Source organism: Polistes dominula, unplaced genomic scaffold (assembly GCF_049000335.1).
Source record: "Polistes dominula isolate Pdom_NZ unplaced genomic scaffold, Pdom_raw_medaka contig_33, whole genome shotgun sequence".
Taxonomy (NCBI): domain Eukaryota; kingdom Metazoa; phylum Arthropoda; class Insecta; order Hymenoptera; family Vespidae; genus Polistes; species Polistes dominula.
The window spans coordinates 126,388-144,876 of NW_028300998.1; the positions used below are offsets into that span (position 1 = coordinate 126,388).

General features: G+C 30.2%; 6 protein-coding genes across 11 annotated transcripts in view; 2 read left to right on the forward strand and 4 right to left on the reverse strand.

Annotated features, from left to right (window-relative positions):
• The window catches only part of LOC107064510 (uncharacterized), a 4,201-nt gene extending 2,247 nt beyond the window's left edge, over positions 1–1,954 (reverse strand). Inside the window, exons 1-5 of one of the 3 annotated variants that reach the window (XM_015317250.2) lie at positions 1,856–1,954; positions 1,116–1,228; positions 854–1,031; positions 398–768; positions 54–323 (exon numbers count right to left, since the gene is read on the reverse strand). In XM_015317250.2, coding sequence (XP_015172736.1) covers positions 54–323; positions 398–768; positions 854–1,031; positions 1,116–1,208 — 912 coding nt within the window. In that variant the 5' untranslated portion in view covers positions 1,209–1,228; positions 1,856–1,954. The other 2 variants (XM_015317252.2, XM_015317254.2) reach the window with 2 other exon arrangements.
• Positions 1–5,844, forward strand: part of LOC107064511 (uncharacterized) — a 13,630-nt gene extending 7,786 nt beyond the window's left edge. The window contains exons 1-5 of one of the 3 annotated variants that reach the window (XM_015317257.2): positions 2,951–3,331; positions 4,508–4,631; positions 4,744–4,821; positions 4,906–5,103; positions 5,179–5,844. In XM_015317257.2, coding sequence (XP_015172743.1) covers positions 3,329–3,331; positions 4,508–4,631; positions 4,744–4,821; positions 4,906–5,103; positions 5,179–5,387 — 612 coding nt within the window. In that variant the 5' untranslated portion in view covers positions 2,951–3,328 and the 3' untranslated portion in view covers positions 5,388–5,844. Of the gene's footprint in view, positions 1–2,950; positions 3,332–3,390; positions 4,346–4,507; positions 4,632–4,743; positions 4,822–4,905; positions 5,104–5,178 lie in introns of those variants that run through there. The other 2 variants (XM_015317256.2, XM_015317255.2) reach the window with 2 other exon arrangements.
• On the reverse strand, positions 5,474–10,518 carry rtv (QVR superfamily protein rtv). 2 transcript variants are annotated; one of them, XM_089173424.1, is made up of 3 exons: positions 10,257–10,518; positions 6,302–6,441; positions 5,474–6,161 (listed from the first exon to the last, which is right to left on the reverse strand). In XM_089173424.1, exons 1-3 carry the CDS (start codon positions 10,298–10,300, stop codon positions 5,959–5,961), a joined length of 387 nt encoding a protein of 128 aa, XP_089029550.1. In that variant the 5' UTR covers positions 10,301–10,518; the 3' UTR covers positions 5,474–5,958. The 2 variants fall into 2 exon arrangements, with proteins under 2 accessions (XP_089029550.1, XP_015172744.1); XM_015317258.2 differs by lacking the exon at positions 10,257–10,518 and adding an exon at positions 6,826–6,930 and having other exon boundaries at positions 6,302–6,469.
• Positions 9,055–9,969, reverse strand: LOC107064513 (uncharacterized). Its single transcript, XM_089173427.1, has 3 exons — positions 9,668–9,969; positions 9,468–9,571; positions 9,055–9,354 (listed from the first exon to the last, which is right to left on the reverse strand). The coding sequence occupies exons 1-3, from the start codon at positions 9,816–9,818 to the stop codon at positions 9,169–9,171; spliced, it is 441 nt and encodes a 146-aa protein (XP_089029553.1). The 5' UTR covers positions 9,819–9,969; the 3' UTR covers positions 9,055–9,168.
• Positions 10,519–10,986: 468 nt separating the features above from the next.
• LOC107064509 (protein lin-9 homolog) lies at positions 10,987–15,906 on the forward strand. The gene is given in 8 exon segments (XM_015317248.2): positions 10,987–11,123; positions 11,976–12,315; positions 12,408–12,454; positions 12,457–12,709; positions 12,918–13,335; positions 13,416–13,765; positions 13,847–14,093; positions 14,176–15,906. Coding segments are annotated over 8 exon segments (1,887 nt in total). The 5' UTR covers positions 10,987–11,083; the 3' UTR covers positions 14,368–15,906.
• On the reverse strand, positions 15,864–18,372 carry Nup50 (nuclear pore complex protein Nup50). Its single transcript, XM_015317167.2, has 5 exons — positions 18,166–18,372; positions 17,676–17,831; positions 16,660–17,600; positions 16,410–16,568; positions 15,864–16,329 (listed from the first exon to the last, which is right to left on the reverse strand). Exons 2-5 carry the CDS (start codon positions 17,829–17,831, stop codon positions 16,029–16,031), a joined length of 1,557 nt encoding a protein of 518 aa, XP_015172653.1. The 5' UTR covers positions 18,166–18,372; the 3' UTR covers positions 15,864–16,028.
• Positions 18,373–18,489: the final 117 nt, after the last annotated feature.

Sequence of the window (18,489 nt, forward strand, 5' to 3'; positions counted from 1 at the left end):
CCCTCCCTTCCTCCCTCCCTCCCTTCCTCCCTCTTATTAAAGTACTTTTTTACCTTTCTAATATTACTCGTTGTGAAGGATCGACCACATCCTTCGTATGGACACACAAAAGGACGTTCACCTGTGTGCGTTCTAACATGTTTTAATAAATCTCCCGATGTTTTAAAACTTTTATTGCATGCATCATTAGGACATTTATAAGGCTTCTCTCCAGTATGCGTCCGTAAATGAGCTTTCAAACTATAACCGGTGGAAAAACCTTTTTTACATTTTGTATAGGTGCATCTGTATGGTCGTTGTCCGGTATGAGAACGTTCATGCACCTAACATCAATATTTCTATAAGTATCTTCTCAAGTATATTCTCAAGTATCATTGTGAAATGAAAAATATACCACCTTGAGATGATGCGGTGTACTATACACTTTTGTACATCCCTCTCTAGGACAAGGGTGTCGTATTTTTTGTTCAGATAATTTGTTCATTAAAATTTTAGGTTCTTTCTTTTTTAATTTGCCATCTTCTATCTCCCATAAGTCATCGGCAACATTTAAATGACTAGCAACCACATACGCTGTTCCATTAATAAATTCTACTTGTGGATATGTATTTTCTACGGATGCAATGTCTACAGATGTATTTTGATCCAAAAATGCTGGATCTACCTCCAATTGAAGTGTTTTACCATCCGCAAATTCGGATAGATCTCTCAGGAAAATAGTGTCTCCATTTTCCAGTTCCAAGGCTGCATCCCCATTAAGCGGAGATTCTGTAGAGTTACAACGTAAATATAATGTAACTATATATATAAATATACAATGAATTATTCATAATTAAACACATAAAACAGAAACCATCGTCGCTAAAGTTGTTTGTCAAGTATGCTTGGGTTCCATCGGGTAATGTTATTGCAGTCAATGTAGTAGTACCAAGCAGCTGTTCATCCAGAATAAGTTCTTGTACCTGAACATTATTCACATTTCCCTCGTCGATCATCACCGATAGACATTCCAAAACGTCATTTGAATTATTCTAAAAATAAAAGAAACAATATGATTTGACAATGATAACAATGTTTATGTATTATCAAGAAATAACAACAATAGTTGTATTTACCGATAATTCGTGTAAAACTGTACCGGTTTCATCCTGATTGGTAATAGTACTCGTGACAAAACCCGTTGATGATTCTTCATCCTGTGTTGACATAATTTCTTACCGGCGTATAGCTAGAAAATATAACGTTATTGTTTTGAGACAACAAAGAACAACAAAGAACAACAAAGAAATCTCCATGAACTCTGATGAATACTAAGGGAAGTATAGTTTAGAGGGAATACTTCCTAGCGAATGAAAGGCAAGGCAAAGGCAAGGCAAAGGCAAGGCAAGGCAAGGCAAGGCAGGGCAACGTAACGCAATGCAATAAAAACAAATGTGTTATTTATTATTTTTACCGCGTAAACCGGTTCGTCGTTATTTTATACATTTCTTCAGATGCTTAATGCATTATTAAAGAAATATCACGCGGTAATAAGTTTAATTGAAATTGTTTATTATTTATCTCGATACTCATGTCGTAGGAATGCAAATGCACAATGAAATTTGTCGATAATAAATATTAAACCTTAAAACACGAGTTAAATCAATGAAACACTCTCTTTCGCCATTTTCCCGTATGAGTATGTCAACAACGGGATCGGTAAAAACCGTGCTGAGTGGCATTTCTTTTTGGAACAAAATATTTATCCTTCTCTTTCGCTTCTCACTTAATCGATATGCCATCAAAATTTCTACGCGGATAAACTGAATTTTCTACACCTGACGATTGGACACCAAAGAATCTTGGGAAATATTACCCATAAACTCAGGACACCCGCGAAATATTCTTCCTAACCAAAGCGAGCGATCCAGAAACAACCGTGCTGCCACCTAACACCAAATTATTCTCAGGGATTCTCTTCAAGAAGGAAAAAGAGAAAAAAAAAAAAAAAAAAAAAAAAAAAGAAAGAAACAACAAATGCATGAAAAATATTTCACTTACAATTACAAATATATTCGACAATGTAATTATGTAGTTAATCGTGTAATACGTTTATTTGTAAATTCATTATCTTATAATTATAATGAATGCTCGTAGCGTCGTCGTTGTGTCATTTCTTGCCTAGGGCACAAAAATACCTTGTTACACTTCTGACTGCAAGTCGATGCACCGCCGTGTGCGCGCGCCAAACCATAATTCATTACGCAAATTCTTCAATAGAATGATTTCAACAATGAGTTTAAACAAACCTTTTCGTATCATTTATTTCATATGTAATATTGTATATAGATTTGAAACAATATACTACATATGTACTACGATAGTTTCAACAACAACTCTTAGCAACATATTATATAATCAGTATTTCTTCTAATTAGTATTATATTACAAATATAATTTGTTGTTTGAAAGTTCCGGATGAAAAGGAAGTTATAGTTGTGAAAGTAGAGCGATCTCATATGATAGCAAGTATCCTGAATGAGAAATTTCATTGAGCCTCAAGGACACCTCTTGAGATGAGATCATCGCGCGTTGTTTTCACAACGCTTCGAATCAAACTTTACCATAATATATAGTCAAAAAAAAGAAAGAAAAAGCGCAAGTATTTTCTACTTGCCACTATGAAAAACAATTATTTATTAAAACAGTATATCAACAGTATGCATTATCCTACCACATAGAGTTATTTTCTTACATAAAGTTTTTCAAAATGAATATTTAATTACGATATAACCATAATCGGAAATTCAACTTGATATTATACCGCGAGCCATTACCCATCAGGGACGTTTTATTTTCAAGGACCAGAAAGTGTGAGAGAATTGAAATGAAAGTTATGTACATAAGTATATACGTGTATACCTTAGCCTCTTTAAAATATTCTTCTCAAACGTTTTCAAACCAGGTGGCGTATTTGTATATTCTAGAAGGGGGATGTTGGGTTGGGGAGTATATGCATCGTCGTCGACATTCACCCAAGAGGTTCAAACTGGATCAGTTCTTTGAAATAACCGCGCTAAGTTGCACCAATTTCGTCCTCTTCATTGCAATAGCTAATTATTGAATTTACTTCAATTCGGAAACCTTGCGGATTTTTTTACAGTGTCATAGTCCTAACGAATAATTATGGTGTTTTAACATAAAAATATTATCGTGCATGCAAAAGACTTAAAACAAAAAAAAAAAAAAAAAAACAAAAACAAAAAACGTATTAATAATACATACAAACATATTTGAAATATACATATATCGAAGCGCGGTAAAAGTACCGCCATATTTCAAATTACTCATGGTAAGTATTGTATCAAGGATTTTTTACAATTTTAGGATCATATCCTTTTATTATTCTTATACAAAATCTCTTCTTCTTCTCACCTTCAAGGTTTTTTTTGTATATTTCTGACTTTGGAAAGTAATTTGGCAGCAAAAATGTTGTTCTTTTTTGATAAAATATGAAATCAAATGTAGGATTAGTGGAAAGGAGATATCCTGAAATTGTTCAATTTTTCGCTACTTGGATAGGAAATAGTGAAAGTATTAATGATAAGTTATGTGGCTTTTATATGTTTACGCTTCTAATGCATATTTTAATATGCCCCCTATTGCGGGCAGCAATCAAACAGCGCTAAGTAAAATTGATATCTTTAATCAAATAATAAAATTAAATGAAGTATATAAAAGTTAAATGAACGGCGAAAGAGTTTGATATGCACCGTTGAACAAAATCGCGTTAAACTTGTTATCTATCATAAACTATCGAAAAAAAATGCGCTTATGTAAAAATACCTGCACATACAAATAAATAATCGTAATTTACGTAATTCTAATTGCAAAATGTTTTAATCCAAATTATATGGTACGAGTATGTAATGCGCATTGTGTAACATACGTAACGAAAGTCATTGCTCTGGGAAACTATACAATATTTGGAAACATTTATTCGAATGAAGGAAAGTTAGCAGCAACCGTCATCGTCGTCTATACACTTCCATTACAAAATATAAAAATTACGAAATATACAACGTATATACGTAGAATATATTCGAGCAATTTATTTAATCGAACACGTTACCATTTGATATAATTAGTTGGTAATATATTTGTCTAAATGATAAGGCACTTGGCGCGCGAGGTGGCTTGAATTTGTATCTTCCTAGACACAAAAGTTGAGAATCCCTGAGGAGTGCACTCACGCGCGTGACGAAATTATGACCGCTTCTACGTTACTTCGAAAGGTGTAACTATGTGTATGTGTATGTGTATGTATAATCTATGTGTATTTGTAATCGAACATATAGAGAGAAGGGTAATATTGAACAATCTATCTATGCGTACTCAACATCCATAAAACAATCTACGCGCTTGAGTGCGTGCAAGGAATGACTCTTTTGCACATACAAAACATAAAACCCACACACGCTATATATATTTGTCTTCGATAAATGTTATATTATTGAATGATATTAAGTTACAGACAAAAGCGTTAGTCCTTTTATCGGTAATAGCAACGATCGAAGCTTTACCAATTGCGAATGTTCACGTGAAATTCATTTCGAGACCTCACGTATACGAACATGGTATTACGACAGACGGTTAGTATAAATATAATACCTACATATGTATATAGTCCAAGTGATTTCACTAAACTAATTGAAACACTATTACAAGAAGCACAAGTTAAATCCTGCTTTTCTTGTCTAATAGGAGATCGTACGATTTATCAAAAATCTTTTGTTTCAATTGGACGAAGAAGTATTTCTTCGAATCCACAAAGACAATTTGGTACGTCGTCATATATTTCTACTTTCTAAGATTTCTCAAAAATATACTACCTATAGATTGTAATTATTATATTTTCATTTTTAGGAGAACGTATAAATATTGATCCAAATTTACAACAACAAAATTTCCCCGAAATCGGAAAATATGCGACAATAATAAAACCGGAGAATGCTGAGTCGTTATGGCCAGTTGGAGTATTTCTTCCTCCCATAGACGGGAATGATCTTGGCCATGGTTCTCAACAATCTAGACATATGACGCCGGATTACAGTAACGGTTTAGGTAACTAAACTTTTCAATAATATTAAGAACAAATAATTACACTTTGAAAAAACTAATCCCTTTCAATTTATTCAGAATATCACGATCCTTTGCTTCTAATTGGTCCCGAGGCAATGATGGCAGTGAAATACCTTTATGGCCGCGGTGAATTATTTTACGACGATTTTCCACACGTACGTGCTATATTACGAAATCAAGAAGAGAGAAGATTAAATGGCTTACACGGTCATATTTTAAACAGTCTAAGACCTAGCTCGCCTTTCTACAAAAGGCACCAGGGCTAAGAACTTGTGCATTAGAATTTGTTTGTTGGATGAAAAGTTAATAGCCATATTTATACGAATTTATATAGAGCAAAGAAACAAAAAAATATCGTTCAAAGTCAATATTTAATTTTCAAACATCACGACACAATCTCATGTGAGACACATTTTATCTTAAATTAAACTAACAATAAAATGATATTAATCTATAATAAAATCTAGATGAACACATAGTCATATACTTACAATGAAATAAATTAGAAATATTTTAGAAATCAGTGATATTATGTTATTTGTTTTTTATGTTGTTGTTAGTTTGACGCGCGGCTTCTTTAATAAGAGTAGTTCATATTATTTGTTGTCTACATCTTATATTTGTATTACATTTCAAATAATATCTCATTAATTACGGAACAGTTTAATTCCTAATTCAAGTGTAAAGAAGAAATAAAATAAACAATTGCGAAACAAGGGAAAATGATTTAATTCCATCGATGTTATTTGATTGAAAGCATTCTCAAGATTACCTGTTCCGTAACGTTAGATTTATTCGTATGTCGTGATGTTGATTTTCGTGACGAACTTGACAAAATTACAAGATCCATCTAACGGTAAGACATAATATTAAGGGCAATAACGAATAAGATGTGTTGGGATTAATCGCTCCGTTGCAAAGATCTCCTAAACAAAGACACATGTAAACTTTTCTATAGTTCCACGTAGTGTAGGCGCATCTCTCTTCGCCGTCATCCGGTCCTCTTTGAAAGCAGAGTCTTTGCGTGGCGGTACCGTATTCTGAAAAATACGATTGCTAATATTTTAAACATAATGCTATTTTATCTATAAAGTAGACACACAGCAACGATGCTTTAACGATTCTCCTTTTCATTTTAAACAGTTAACTGTTTTAATATAAAATAATCAATGATACTAACCGTTGTTTAAATTTTGACTCTCGATTATTTTACCGCACCAACCGGATACACAGGGTACCATGTCTACTCCTCTTTCTAACTCAATTTGCGTCGAATTCATCGTAAATGGATCCTTGCAGGAGCCTTGCTCTCCTCTTGATCTGCAATGAACGCATCTTCGAAGTGCGTCTAAAGGAAGTAACAAAATAATACAGCTGATATATTTTTACATTTTGTTAATTAAACAAACGTTTAAGTCCCTCAACGAGTAAATATTTGTCTTGTCTTGTCTTGTCTTGTCTTGTCTTGTCTTGTCTTGTCTTATACGGGATGAGAAAGAAATCGTGCGCACCATTGCATATGTATATTGTGTACATACAGTAAGTAAAAAAGTATTGTAGTAGCAATAAATAAAGGGTAAAACGCAGCAATTGAGCGCGCATCGGTGAATACCATAGAGGATTTGTCAGCGTTCAGGTGAAAGTAGAAGAGTGCCACTTTGTGGTACTGCTGGTCCCAACTAAGAACCGTAAAGATCGACTCACCAATCGTTGTTGGAAGTAAAGTGAAGTATAAAATTGAAAAGAATACGACGATGTACGTCCTTAAATCCATCCTGTCCTCCTATCGATCGTTCTATTTCGTTGCATAAACAGGAATTGAAAAATTCACGCGTGGTAACTCGCAAAGAACAACGCAAGGTAAAATATCAAAGAGAAACGATCGAGCACAGCCATTTTGAAATTACCCGGTAGACGACTAACGGACTCACCAGAGAAGACTGCAAGTGCCACGCGGTCCTTCTTTCCTTTCCTTTCACTTGGCTTTTACCTTGACTCCAACACAACAAATGTCTATTCTATATACAGTGGCAAACGGAACTACACCTTGTGTAGTTGTATATGAATAATATAATAAATTTGTCCACAAATGATCTCTTCATTTTTATAAATAAAAATTACAATAAATATCTATGTCAAATGAAATTAATCATTCAAATGAAAAGAAACGTATTTTATATAAAAAATGTATAACACTGGCTTCTTTTATGTAATTGCATTTTTTAATTATCTACCCTTTGTCAGCTCCCGAAATGTTTCGCAAAAAAAAGAACGGTGAATGCTTTTTCAACTAATGTAAATCTGATGACAACAATATAAAGGAATTATTTCGAGAGAGATGGACAATAACCGCGAATCGCTGCAGAGACTGAAAATTAAATCAAAAATATGAATAATTAAACGACAAAATAAATTCGCGCGTAGGAACACGTCTTACCGTCAGACTGCGATAGAAAAGCTCTTTTGTAAATAATGATCACCGAATTATTCCCAAGATCGAACTATGTTTATCTCTACTTCTATCCCTACTTCTATCCCTACTTCTATCCCTACTTCTATCACTATTTTTATTTACTTTTTTCTCCGAATTGTAAAACTATTGGAGGTAGTTGCAGGTCGGACGTTATAATAACATAAACACGTTGGCGAATTCTTCAACGGGTGTCTACTATTTCTTTTAACATTTCCATTGATTTTTGGAACAATTATTCAACGTTCGCTCGACAAATTGAGTACTCGTTTTTTCACCGTTTTCTATTCATTTCAGATTTTATTTATTAATTATATGTGTAACAAATTGTTATTAACAATCGACTGCAATTGGCTGTTAAAAAACATTAAAAATGAAAGAAAATGAAAGTAATGTTAACAACTATATAAGTATTATTTTTTATTCTTTACTATTGGCATCAGATATTTTAGGCACGCTTTCTTTGTTCTTTATTTCTTTCGAATAATGGTCTCCTTTTTTACGTGCATCCTTGTTTTCAGGATATATCACTTTGAAGGTATCCTTTCGTCTACATGCTATTATCAATCCGGTACAATAACAAAATAAAGTTAATAATAATATAAATCCAAGATAACCCATGTGACGCAAAAGAGCTATAACAATATATAAAATAAAGGGAGAAATTATGAAATGAAAATTATAAGAAAGAATATCTTTATTATTCTACCTAATGTCCAAAATTTCGATTTAGAGACAACAATGATCTTCAATTGCATCATATTGACGTTATCGACGTAACACGTATAATTACCTTCTTCTTCTTTTGTAATATCTATTACATGTAAAAAAAAAAAAAATAACAATTTAAATGTATAATATTAAATGATTAATAAATTAAAGTATATGTTTTTGGAAAGAAAATAAGACCAATTATGTAGAGCGTTGAAAATGTATCAACCATCATTCGAGCTTCAAGATCCGTTTTGCGAAAAGATCTACTAACACCTTGCTTTAAAACAATCGAATCTTTTTTCCAGATTACATGCGATTGCTGGTCTGATCTACATTTATCAATCAAAACAAATGATTGTTTTTGAATAAGTTCGGACCTCGTTTTATAACTTAACAAATTGTAAAATTATTCTTTTACAGCCCATAAGTAGTCTTGTAACGAGATCCGACAATATACAATAATAGTATAAAATAAGACTGTAACATACTCTGGACAAGAAATAGCAAAATGAGCACCCTCTGAGAACACATACTGTTTTCTGTATTTAAATTTTTTCCCCTTTTTCTTTTTTTTTACTCTAGTACAATTCCTACATGCTTCCTCCAAAAGAAATTCAGGCAAATATCTAACTGCGCTACTGATAATAGGAAAATCTTCTTGGAGAAGTATAGATCTATAATAAGATGCATAATCTTTGAGCTTTTATATTTTAGTTGATATTGTATCAAGATAAAGTAAGTATCCTTACTTGCAAGGTAGCATAGGGGTTTTATTAAAAAACTGAACAATTTCACTTGTATTATCCAATATAACAGTCTGCAAAATTATTCATAAACAATTACTAATGAATATTATTCCATTTCTAAAGAATATTATCTTGATAGTTTACTTGATCAAATTGACGCTTCAATCTACAATATCCTGTACGGGTTCTAATTCCTACATTACGTATACATTTTTGGCATTGACTCCAAGGTCCCCATTCAGAAATGACTTCTAGAATGATGCCTTGCTGTCGTAAATATACAAGATCAACCATTTTAGATACCTAAAGCAAAGTATGGTATTAATTCATACAATTAAGGGTATCTAGTAGAATATTTCATATTTTCTTATTTAATTGTATATTATAATTATATATATATGTATATATATTCATACAGCAAAGCGCGTAGTCACAGATAATAAATTGATCACACGATATTCTTCCCATTTGGTAATGTTGCCTGTTTCGATAAAAGTATCGCTTTGATCTTTGAGTATTGCTAAAATATTACTTCCTATGTTATTATTTAACCCTTCCAATCAATTAATTTCATTAAGAAGAGGATTAACAGATTAGATTAACAGAATAATATTACGCTCTATTCTATAATTAAATTTGTATTCTTCGTCCTGGCCTTCTTGTCCATGACACCGATAAATTCCGGCATCTGTTTTTTCAATATTCTTTATAACTAATGAAAGATCTAATGTCACATAAATTTTATTATATGATGCATTGTTGTCCATCCCTATCTCTACTTCTTTTTCTGCTAAAGTTTGTAAACGGTCTTGATAATACCATATTTTTGCTTGTATTTCTTCGTTATCATTACTAAAATTAGCCGTTCATATTAACATTGTACATTTTTATCTAAATTACTATTAATTACTTTTAAATACATACCAATATCGACACAGTAACTTTACCATAGCATTTATTTCTACACTCGCAAGCAAATATTCATCACTATCTTCTGAGGTAATCAATCTATCTTTTTCACGACAATATATATTTTCGTCTATGTAAATGGATAAAATGTTACTCGTATATAGAAAAACAATAAATGATACGTAAAATATCATAATGAAATTATCTTGTAAGAATATTTTCTACGATGAAACATCTAACCTCAAAAATATTGATTTTATGAATTTTGAAAGAAGTATTATAAATAAAAAACTAACCCTCTTACGTTGCATATAATCAAAACTTGACATTTAACGCACATTCGATGCACACAATAATTACGATGCACACTACGATGCACACTACGATGCACTATTATTTGTATAAACCACTGCTATCGAGGTATAGGTTACGTTTGCTATCGTACGATAACCTGTCAGCTATGATCGATTAAAAGTCGATCAATCGATCGTTAAACATCGAATATTTATAAATGATTGAAACGTACTTCCTCTGTGCCCGCCGACCAATAAATTTTAATTATAAAAGCAATCAAATAGCACCATTGTCTAATATTTACAAAAAATATATAATCAAAACTTGTATATAATGATTAATTATAGCGATTCCATAAAATCATAATATTAGTAAAATGCGTGGATAAGAAAAAACAACATATTATTTGGTGGAATTTTAATGTTTTCTAAACAAAATGTATGCGTGAAAAAAAACCCTTCCGGAAACATTCGAAAAATGTTATTTAGCGAGTTAGAAAGATCTTATTTGTACAAATATTGCCTTAAAAATCTATTTAATTGAAATACATTATTATTATAAATGAACAATTCTAATGCGATAATGATAAATACTAGATATATAAGTAAGTTATGATATTGTAAAATGTGCGCGGCATCATTAAAAGATATTACTAAAAAGTATTATTAAAATGTGTTTAATGAATTATTCAAAATATCTGTTTTAATAAAATGATTATTTGTGCATTAATATATAATATTACCTAGATATGCTTTCTTGATTTGATAACTGTATAAACGATTCGTATGCGCTAGTTAGAACGTAGACTTTATGACTTAAATGCAATCCCATGATGCATCAGTATATCAAAATGGCGGACACGATTGAAAGTAAGTATAACTCAAATAACTTTTGATCTAATTCTAAGCGTAAAAGGTGTTTCTACTTGATTCAAAGTACGATATAAAAAACACCAAATTATCTATTTGTTTTTAATAATAGGATAAGGTATTAGATTGATTGCAGACAAAGTATTACCCAACGTTTAAGTTACGGTTGAGACGACCTGGTTTAAAATTTCAAAAATGACCAATGCATAATTGAAGCGGGACGACAAGATATTCATAAAGCGATATTAGATTTAACCTTTAGAATTTTGTCTAATGCTTGATATTGTTACGCTTTTACTTAGAAACATGTATTATTATTTTCATAAAAGTACTAATTTAAATGGCGCAACAAGTGAGAATAATCATTACAAAATTCGTTGCAAGTTTGGTTATGTTAGTATTTTGAAGTTAAGATATAATGATTTAGGTCCGTTAAAGGCGGAAGAATTTACGTAAGATAGTAATGTGCCTAATCAATTAATATTTCATAGTATGCTTACATCTTATGTGATACATAATTGTATTATATTTTGTAATCGAAGGTAAATTATGTATTTTCATCAATTTTGATACATACAGACATAGGAAAATAATATTAAATTTAAATGATTGATATACACTTCTTAGAAATGTTTCTTACAATTTCATATAATCAATTGAATATCATGAATTTCTTATAAATGTGACATTTTCTAATAATTGTCAAATTCAATATACAAAAGTAATATATTTTATCAACTGATAATAATCATTTATACTAATAGTTTAGCTTTCAGTGTAAACAATAAACATTGAACTAAATAAAATAGAATGATGAAAAAAGATAAATTAATATAATGAATGTTTTTTTAGATGAATCGGCTGAAACATTACTATCTATTAAAAATGGAGGATATCCTACGGTGGATGAAATTAAAACCGAGATAGAAGATGACGATTTAATGGATCTGGATGATCAACCAATGTTAAATAATTCAATGGATTCGCATATGGATATAGAAGAATCCGAGCCAATACCTGAGCTTGGACCTGCAGCGTTAGGACTTCAACGGGTAGGCACTCAACCACCACCTAAACCCAATCCGCCTACTCAACCGGTCCAAGTTTTAAATCGTAGAGGAATGCCAGCGAGAATTAGGAAAAAGAATAAATTATTTTACGATGATATTTTAGTTAATCATCCACATCATAGGTATGTTGTTATAAATTTGTCATTCAATGTTCAATTATTTGAAATATGATATTTCATATTTGGAATATGATATATATATATATATTTTGTAGGATCAAGAAGGATCCTTCTAGTACAGATATTAAGCAATCCCCCAAAAAATAATTCGTCCATCGCCAGCAAAAAAACAGAATAGAATAGCAAACGAGCCCAAGAAAATCAATAGCAATATTTCACATATTCCTAATGTCATGACTACGGTAAAACAAGAAAAAGAACCTGACAAATCTATGCAACCTCCTTCACCTGATAGAAAGATTGGACAAAAGATTGGAATGAGATTAAGAAATTTGCTAAAATTGCCCAAAGCACATAAATGGGTTTGCTATGAATGGTTTTATAGTAATATCGATAAGTAAGTGTTATTATATTATATCATTGATGTGTATTATTACGATTATCGATTATCGTATTCGCGACAATTTGGGCCGTTGGCTTGATGTTGCTCTTGCTGTTGTTTAACTCTGACTAATTCACTCGACTCAGCGACAGGCACCATTTGTTCACGAATCGTACATTAGTATGTTGTATATTATCTTATTTCTAATATTTTTTGTCTACAGAACTTTATTTGAGGGAGATAATGATTTCATGATATGTTTAAAAGAATCATTTCCACAATTGAAAACACGTAAACTTACTCGTGTTGAATGGTGCAAAATCAGAAGAATGATGGGCAAACCACGTAGATGTTCACAATCATTTTTTGAAGAAGAGAGAAAAGAATTAGAAAGAAAACGTCAAAAAATAAGAATGCTACAACAAAGAAAAACTGCAGATATAAACAGTTTCAAAGATTTACCGCCAGAAATACCACTTCAATTAGTTATAGGTACAAAAGTAACAGCAAGGTTACGAAAACCGCAAGATGGATTATTTACTGGTAGTATAGATGCGGTAGATACAAGTAATAATACTTATAGAATTACATTTGAGAGAGCTGGTCTTGGAACACATAGTGTTCCTGATTATGAAGTATTGGTAAGCTTACATTAAATCTCCTTCATAATAGAAACATCTTGACCATATAACAATATAATATTAATAAATTTATTTTGTAGTCAAATGAACCACCAGAAACCATTAGCGTTGCTTCCTTTGCTCAAAAATTTCGACCAAGACACGTGCAATATGTACCTTCACCTCCATACGCTATGAAATTATTGTCTCCGCGATTAAACAATGATCCATTAATTTCTAATGCATCTGTATCAGCTCCAAAAAAATCTCATATTGGTGGTACTGTGAATGGCTACCCAGTCAATTTGCTCGAGTATATGGTCAAAGTAAATAAAATATTAGCAGCTAAAAAATTAAAAATTAAAAAATTAAAAGATATGAATAGTGAAGCGGAAAAACGACGATCGTTTGGGGAACCTTTCCCTCAAGATTTCGAAAGAAGATATGCAGGGTACGCAAAATATCATTAATTATACTATAGTCTATAGCTATATTAGCTTATATCTTATCAATATTTATAATATCTTTTCAGAATTATAGTTGAATTGGAAAAAATGAATACAGCTTTACAAGAATACTTAAGCAACATACAAGAACTTTGTCAAGAAATAGCTCCTGAACCAAGTGTTGCAGCAATGTTAGCACCATCTCATCTTCGAGAAAAATGTAAACAGGAAGCAGCGGATATGGTTGCTAGAAATAATATGATTCATGATAAAGAACCTGGAAAAATGAATCAATTAGTAACAGATCTCACAGCTCTTATGTTACAAGTCAAGGTAATGCAATGTACTAACTTTCAAATTTGATTTTTATTCTAAATAATTATATTTTTGTTTTGTTTTGTTTTTTTTTTTTCAGAGTTTATCTGATTCTGATAGAAATGCTTATGAATTAAAAGTACTTCAAGGTACTATGGAGCAAATAAGATCTAAGCTTAGTCCACAAAATCAACAAGTTTTTCAAAATTGTGTGGAAATTCACATGCAACACATTCAATTAGGATTAGGACAAATGGGTGCTTTAACACCCTTTATGGCTCAAAGAGCTTAACATACGTGAAATCATATAATTCATTTATTGAATTTACAATCCCTAATGGAACAAGTGATATGCACAATGTGTGCTATATAGTTTAGAAGAAAAAAAAAACCATTTATTTTAACACTGTTTAATATAATAGAATATAATAGTACTTTTGCTCATTAAGATTCTTTATAAAATACAAGATATGTATACATAAAATTAAGTCTAATGATATATTTTCTGTATATACAATTTCACAAATAATGCATTCACCATTTATTGTAGATTTCATTTTATAATACAACAAATAATTGAGAGTAAATATGATATAAGTAGATAAATATTGTTTAAAAATACAAAATTTAAATTAGAATAAATTTTATAATATACATAGTAAATTGGTTTTTACAATACATATATATATATATATATATATATTTTACAATAACAGCAAGTGAAAATAATGATGTAAAATAAAAGTAAAAATTATATGTTGAAACTATTGTTTTGTATAAACTTCACTGTATAACCTACATCTTTATTTTACAAACATAAAGATAATGAAGGATGCATTGCTAATTGATTTCTTCGTTGTATCAATTCAAATTCTTCTTAATATTTTACAATTTTTTTTTTTTATAAAAATGTATTAATAATATTGTTTATATATTTGTTGTGTCACATATTAACAATTTTATTTGATAATTTAGCATTATTACAAAAGAACGTTATACTAATATTAAGTAAGTATAAATCATTAATGGCAAACCCAACGCTTTTTCTTTCTTTTACTGTATAGATTCTGATCTGATAGGCGGGAATTTGATGATCCTTATATATATATATATAGAATTGTTTTTATTTTGGGCAAAACATGGAGATTAATAAACAGAGATTATTCTAAGAAAAAAATAGTATTTATTTTTTTTTTATAATTTGTATTCAATTTTTACTAAATATGATCATATAACTTATAAAACATGTTATTCATCAAAAGACATACATAACAACTTCACTTTCGATATAATAAAAAATTATACTGATACATTATGATCATTCTTTAATAGCTAAAGAAATGTAATAGTTTTAATAAGCATACTTATCGGAGAGTACAAAATTGATCAAATCAATTATTTTATTGAAATGAATTATTTGAATTAGAATAATAAGCCTAATGCCTAAATGTTTTGAACATTTAAGAAATGTCAACTAAGTAATTAGAAAAAATTGCAAAAGACTATATAAACAATCTATACAAAGATTTATTTTTTAAATGACATATACATGATTTTTGAATCATTTATTCTGCTATTTTTTTTTTTTTTTAAGAATAATTAACTGCAAATACTATTATCATTAAAATCATAGAAAATATCAAATATATTACCTGTGTTAACATGAGATAAGTTTCCAATGATATTATGTAGTATAATATGAGTCCCATAATAAATGTTGCACAGACACTAATCTTATTTTACAATCTTTATGTGTATTCTATCATATGAATACTTGCTAATGCAATCTTGTATCTTTTTTTTTTTTTTCTTTTTTTTTTTTTTCATAAAAGATAGTAACATAACATAGCAAGACTATAAGATGATGCAACAATTAACACGTCTCCTTTTTTATTATTTTATGCTCTTTTTCGGAGTCAAATATAATACCTAGATATCTATTTTATTTGTTATTTATTTTTTATGTTTATCTAAAGTTTCTAGTAAAACATCTGCTTCTTCACTAGTTTTTACTCTTAACAAAACTGGTGTAGGTGGAGGTTGAGAATCTGGCAGACAAACCAACATTATGGTATTTTTATTCAGACGTTGTGTTGGAATACTTTCGGTTAATAAAGTATTTAATAATAAATTTCCCAATGAATTTTCTGCTCGTACTATTAACTGCGTCTTTCCATTTGGCGTTGGTTTTAAAAATAATGTTCCTATTCCTCTATCACTAAAATTTCCGTCTTTTTTAATAAATACCTTGCATCTGAAAATATAACAACAAAGTAGATCAATAGATCATCAATTGAAATCTTTTCTAATAGAAGAATACCTTTAATAGATTACCTTTGTTCGAAGACTGCTCCTTCTTCGGTAACTGGTTTAAAATCCGGTTTTGGAGGTTGTTCCTCAGAATCATCATCTTTAGATTGATTGTCAGATTGGTTTTCTTCATTATCTTGTTGTGCTTTAGCGACTTGAGCACCAAAAAAAAATGGTTTTGTACTAAAATGTTCAAATTTTCAAGATGAATATAAAATATTTGGCAATGAAAAAAAGGAGATACTTTTATAAAAGAATAGCAGCAGATAATTACTTTCCAAAACTAAAACCAGCAGATGGATTAGTAGTTGTAGAATTTTGACCGAAACTAAATGTAGCTGAATTAGAAGATGTAAATGAAAAACCACTGCCTACTTTATCAGATTTAGATTCATTATTATCTTTAAGTTCTGAATTTGCGGTTGGCTTATTTGATAGTGGATTTTTTTCAGGGCTTCCTTTGTCAAATATACTTTTACTGGATGTATTTGTGTCTACATTACCAAAAATTGGTTTTTGTACATTAGTAAGTTGTTCCGTCTTACTAAAAATAGATTTAGGAGTTTCCGGTGTTTGGTCTGTATTAGCAAATATTGACTTAGCATTTAGTTTGACATTTTCAAAGATCGATTTTTCTGGTTTCCAATCTGATAGTCCAGAAAATGATTTTTTACTTGTACCTTCTGCACTATTATCATTCTCCTTCTTCTTATTATTAACATCTTTGCTATCATTTTTACTAGTATTGTCCATTGCAGATGAAGTTTGTTCATCCTGTTTCTTAGAATTCTTACATTCATTTCCGTATTTTAATTCTATTTCATTTAAATAATTAGTATAATCATTAAATATAGGTGTTAAAATACAAAATGGATTTTCATCTACGTGTGTTTTAATCCACTGCGCTACACTTTCATTTAATCCTTTTAATTGTGCAAAGTATTCCGAAGATTTTTTCGAAACTTTTTCATTTTCTTGTTCCGACTGATCTTTATCTTTTTCAGCTAATGGTGATTTGACTTGTTGAGTACTTTCTGTCTTACTAGTTCCATTTTCCGAATTTTTATTAGATTCACTATTTGAGTTTGATGTTGATGAAGATATCGATTGTAATGTATTACTCGTAGAGGCTAAGAAACTGAATGGAGATGATGAACTCGTTGTAGTTGCAGTTTTGAAACCTGTAAATCCACCAAATGCACTTTTGCCTGCTTCCTGAAATATATGCAATTTCAAAATTATTATTAATTCATTATTGCAAATAGAAAATATTTAACAAATATGTATTACATCTTTAGAATTCAGTCTACGCCTAGCAGCTTTAATTACTCTTTTCTGAAGAACTTCATCTGAGGCCTTTGTAAATGTTCCTGCTTCTTCAGGTTCATTTTCTTCATTCCAATTTTCATGATTTAGCTCTGTAGTTGCTGTACGTTTAGTAGCCATCTGTAATGTTACCAATTAAATCTTACAAATTTTAATACATACAATACAATACTTTCGACTTGTTACTGATCGACTACAATATAGGCAATATGAAAAGAAGAGGTTATAAATGAAAATGAAGCAAGTAAAGAGTAGCAATTTATTTTCAAATATCTAAAAACATGATAAGCACAAAGTTCTAATGATAAAGAATAAAATAATCTGTTTAGTTTATTTTATTTTCAAATACTTTTTAAGTTAAATTAATGATGCTGATCAAATAACCTTAAAACGCACGAAATATTGATCATATTAAACAAATACTATACATTACTAACGTTCAAACAAAACTTACGGTTATAAGAAATCAAATATAACTATCAATAAGGATTTATAAAACGACTACAAAGATATAATGTTTACAGCATTCCAGTGTTTGAACTAATCCACCATACACCGATACTTTATACCGTCATAAGATATGCAATGTATCGTCAGGCTACAGGCGAAAGATCCGGTAAAAATGATATTTTATAAGGAATATATATATATATATGCATCTGTGTATATGTGTGATAGTTTAAGGCTAAAGTTAAACTTAACTCAACTAATAATACTAAAAAGATGCAAATAACGTATTTTCCGAAGAAAATAATAACACAATGTTACTTATATATGC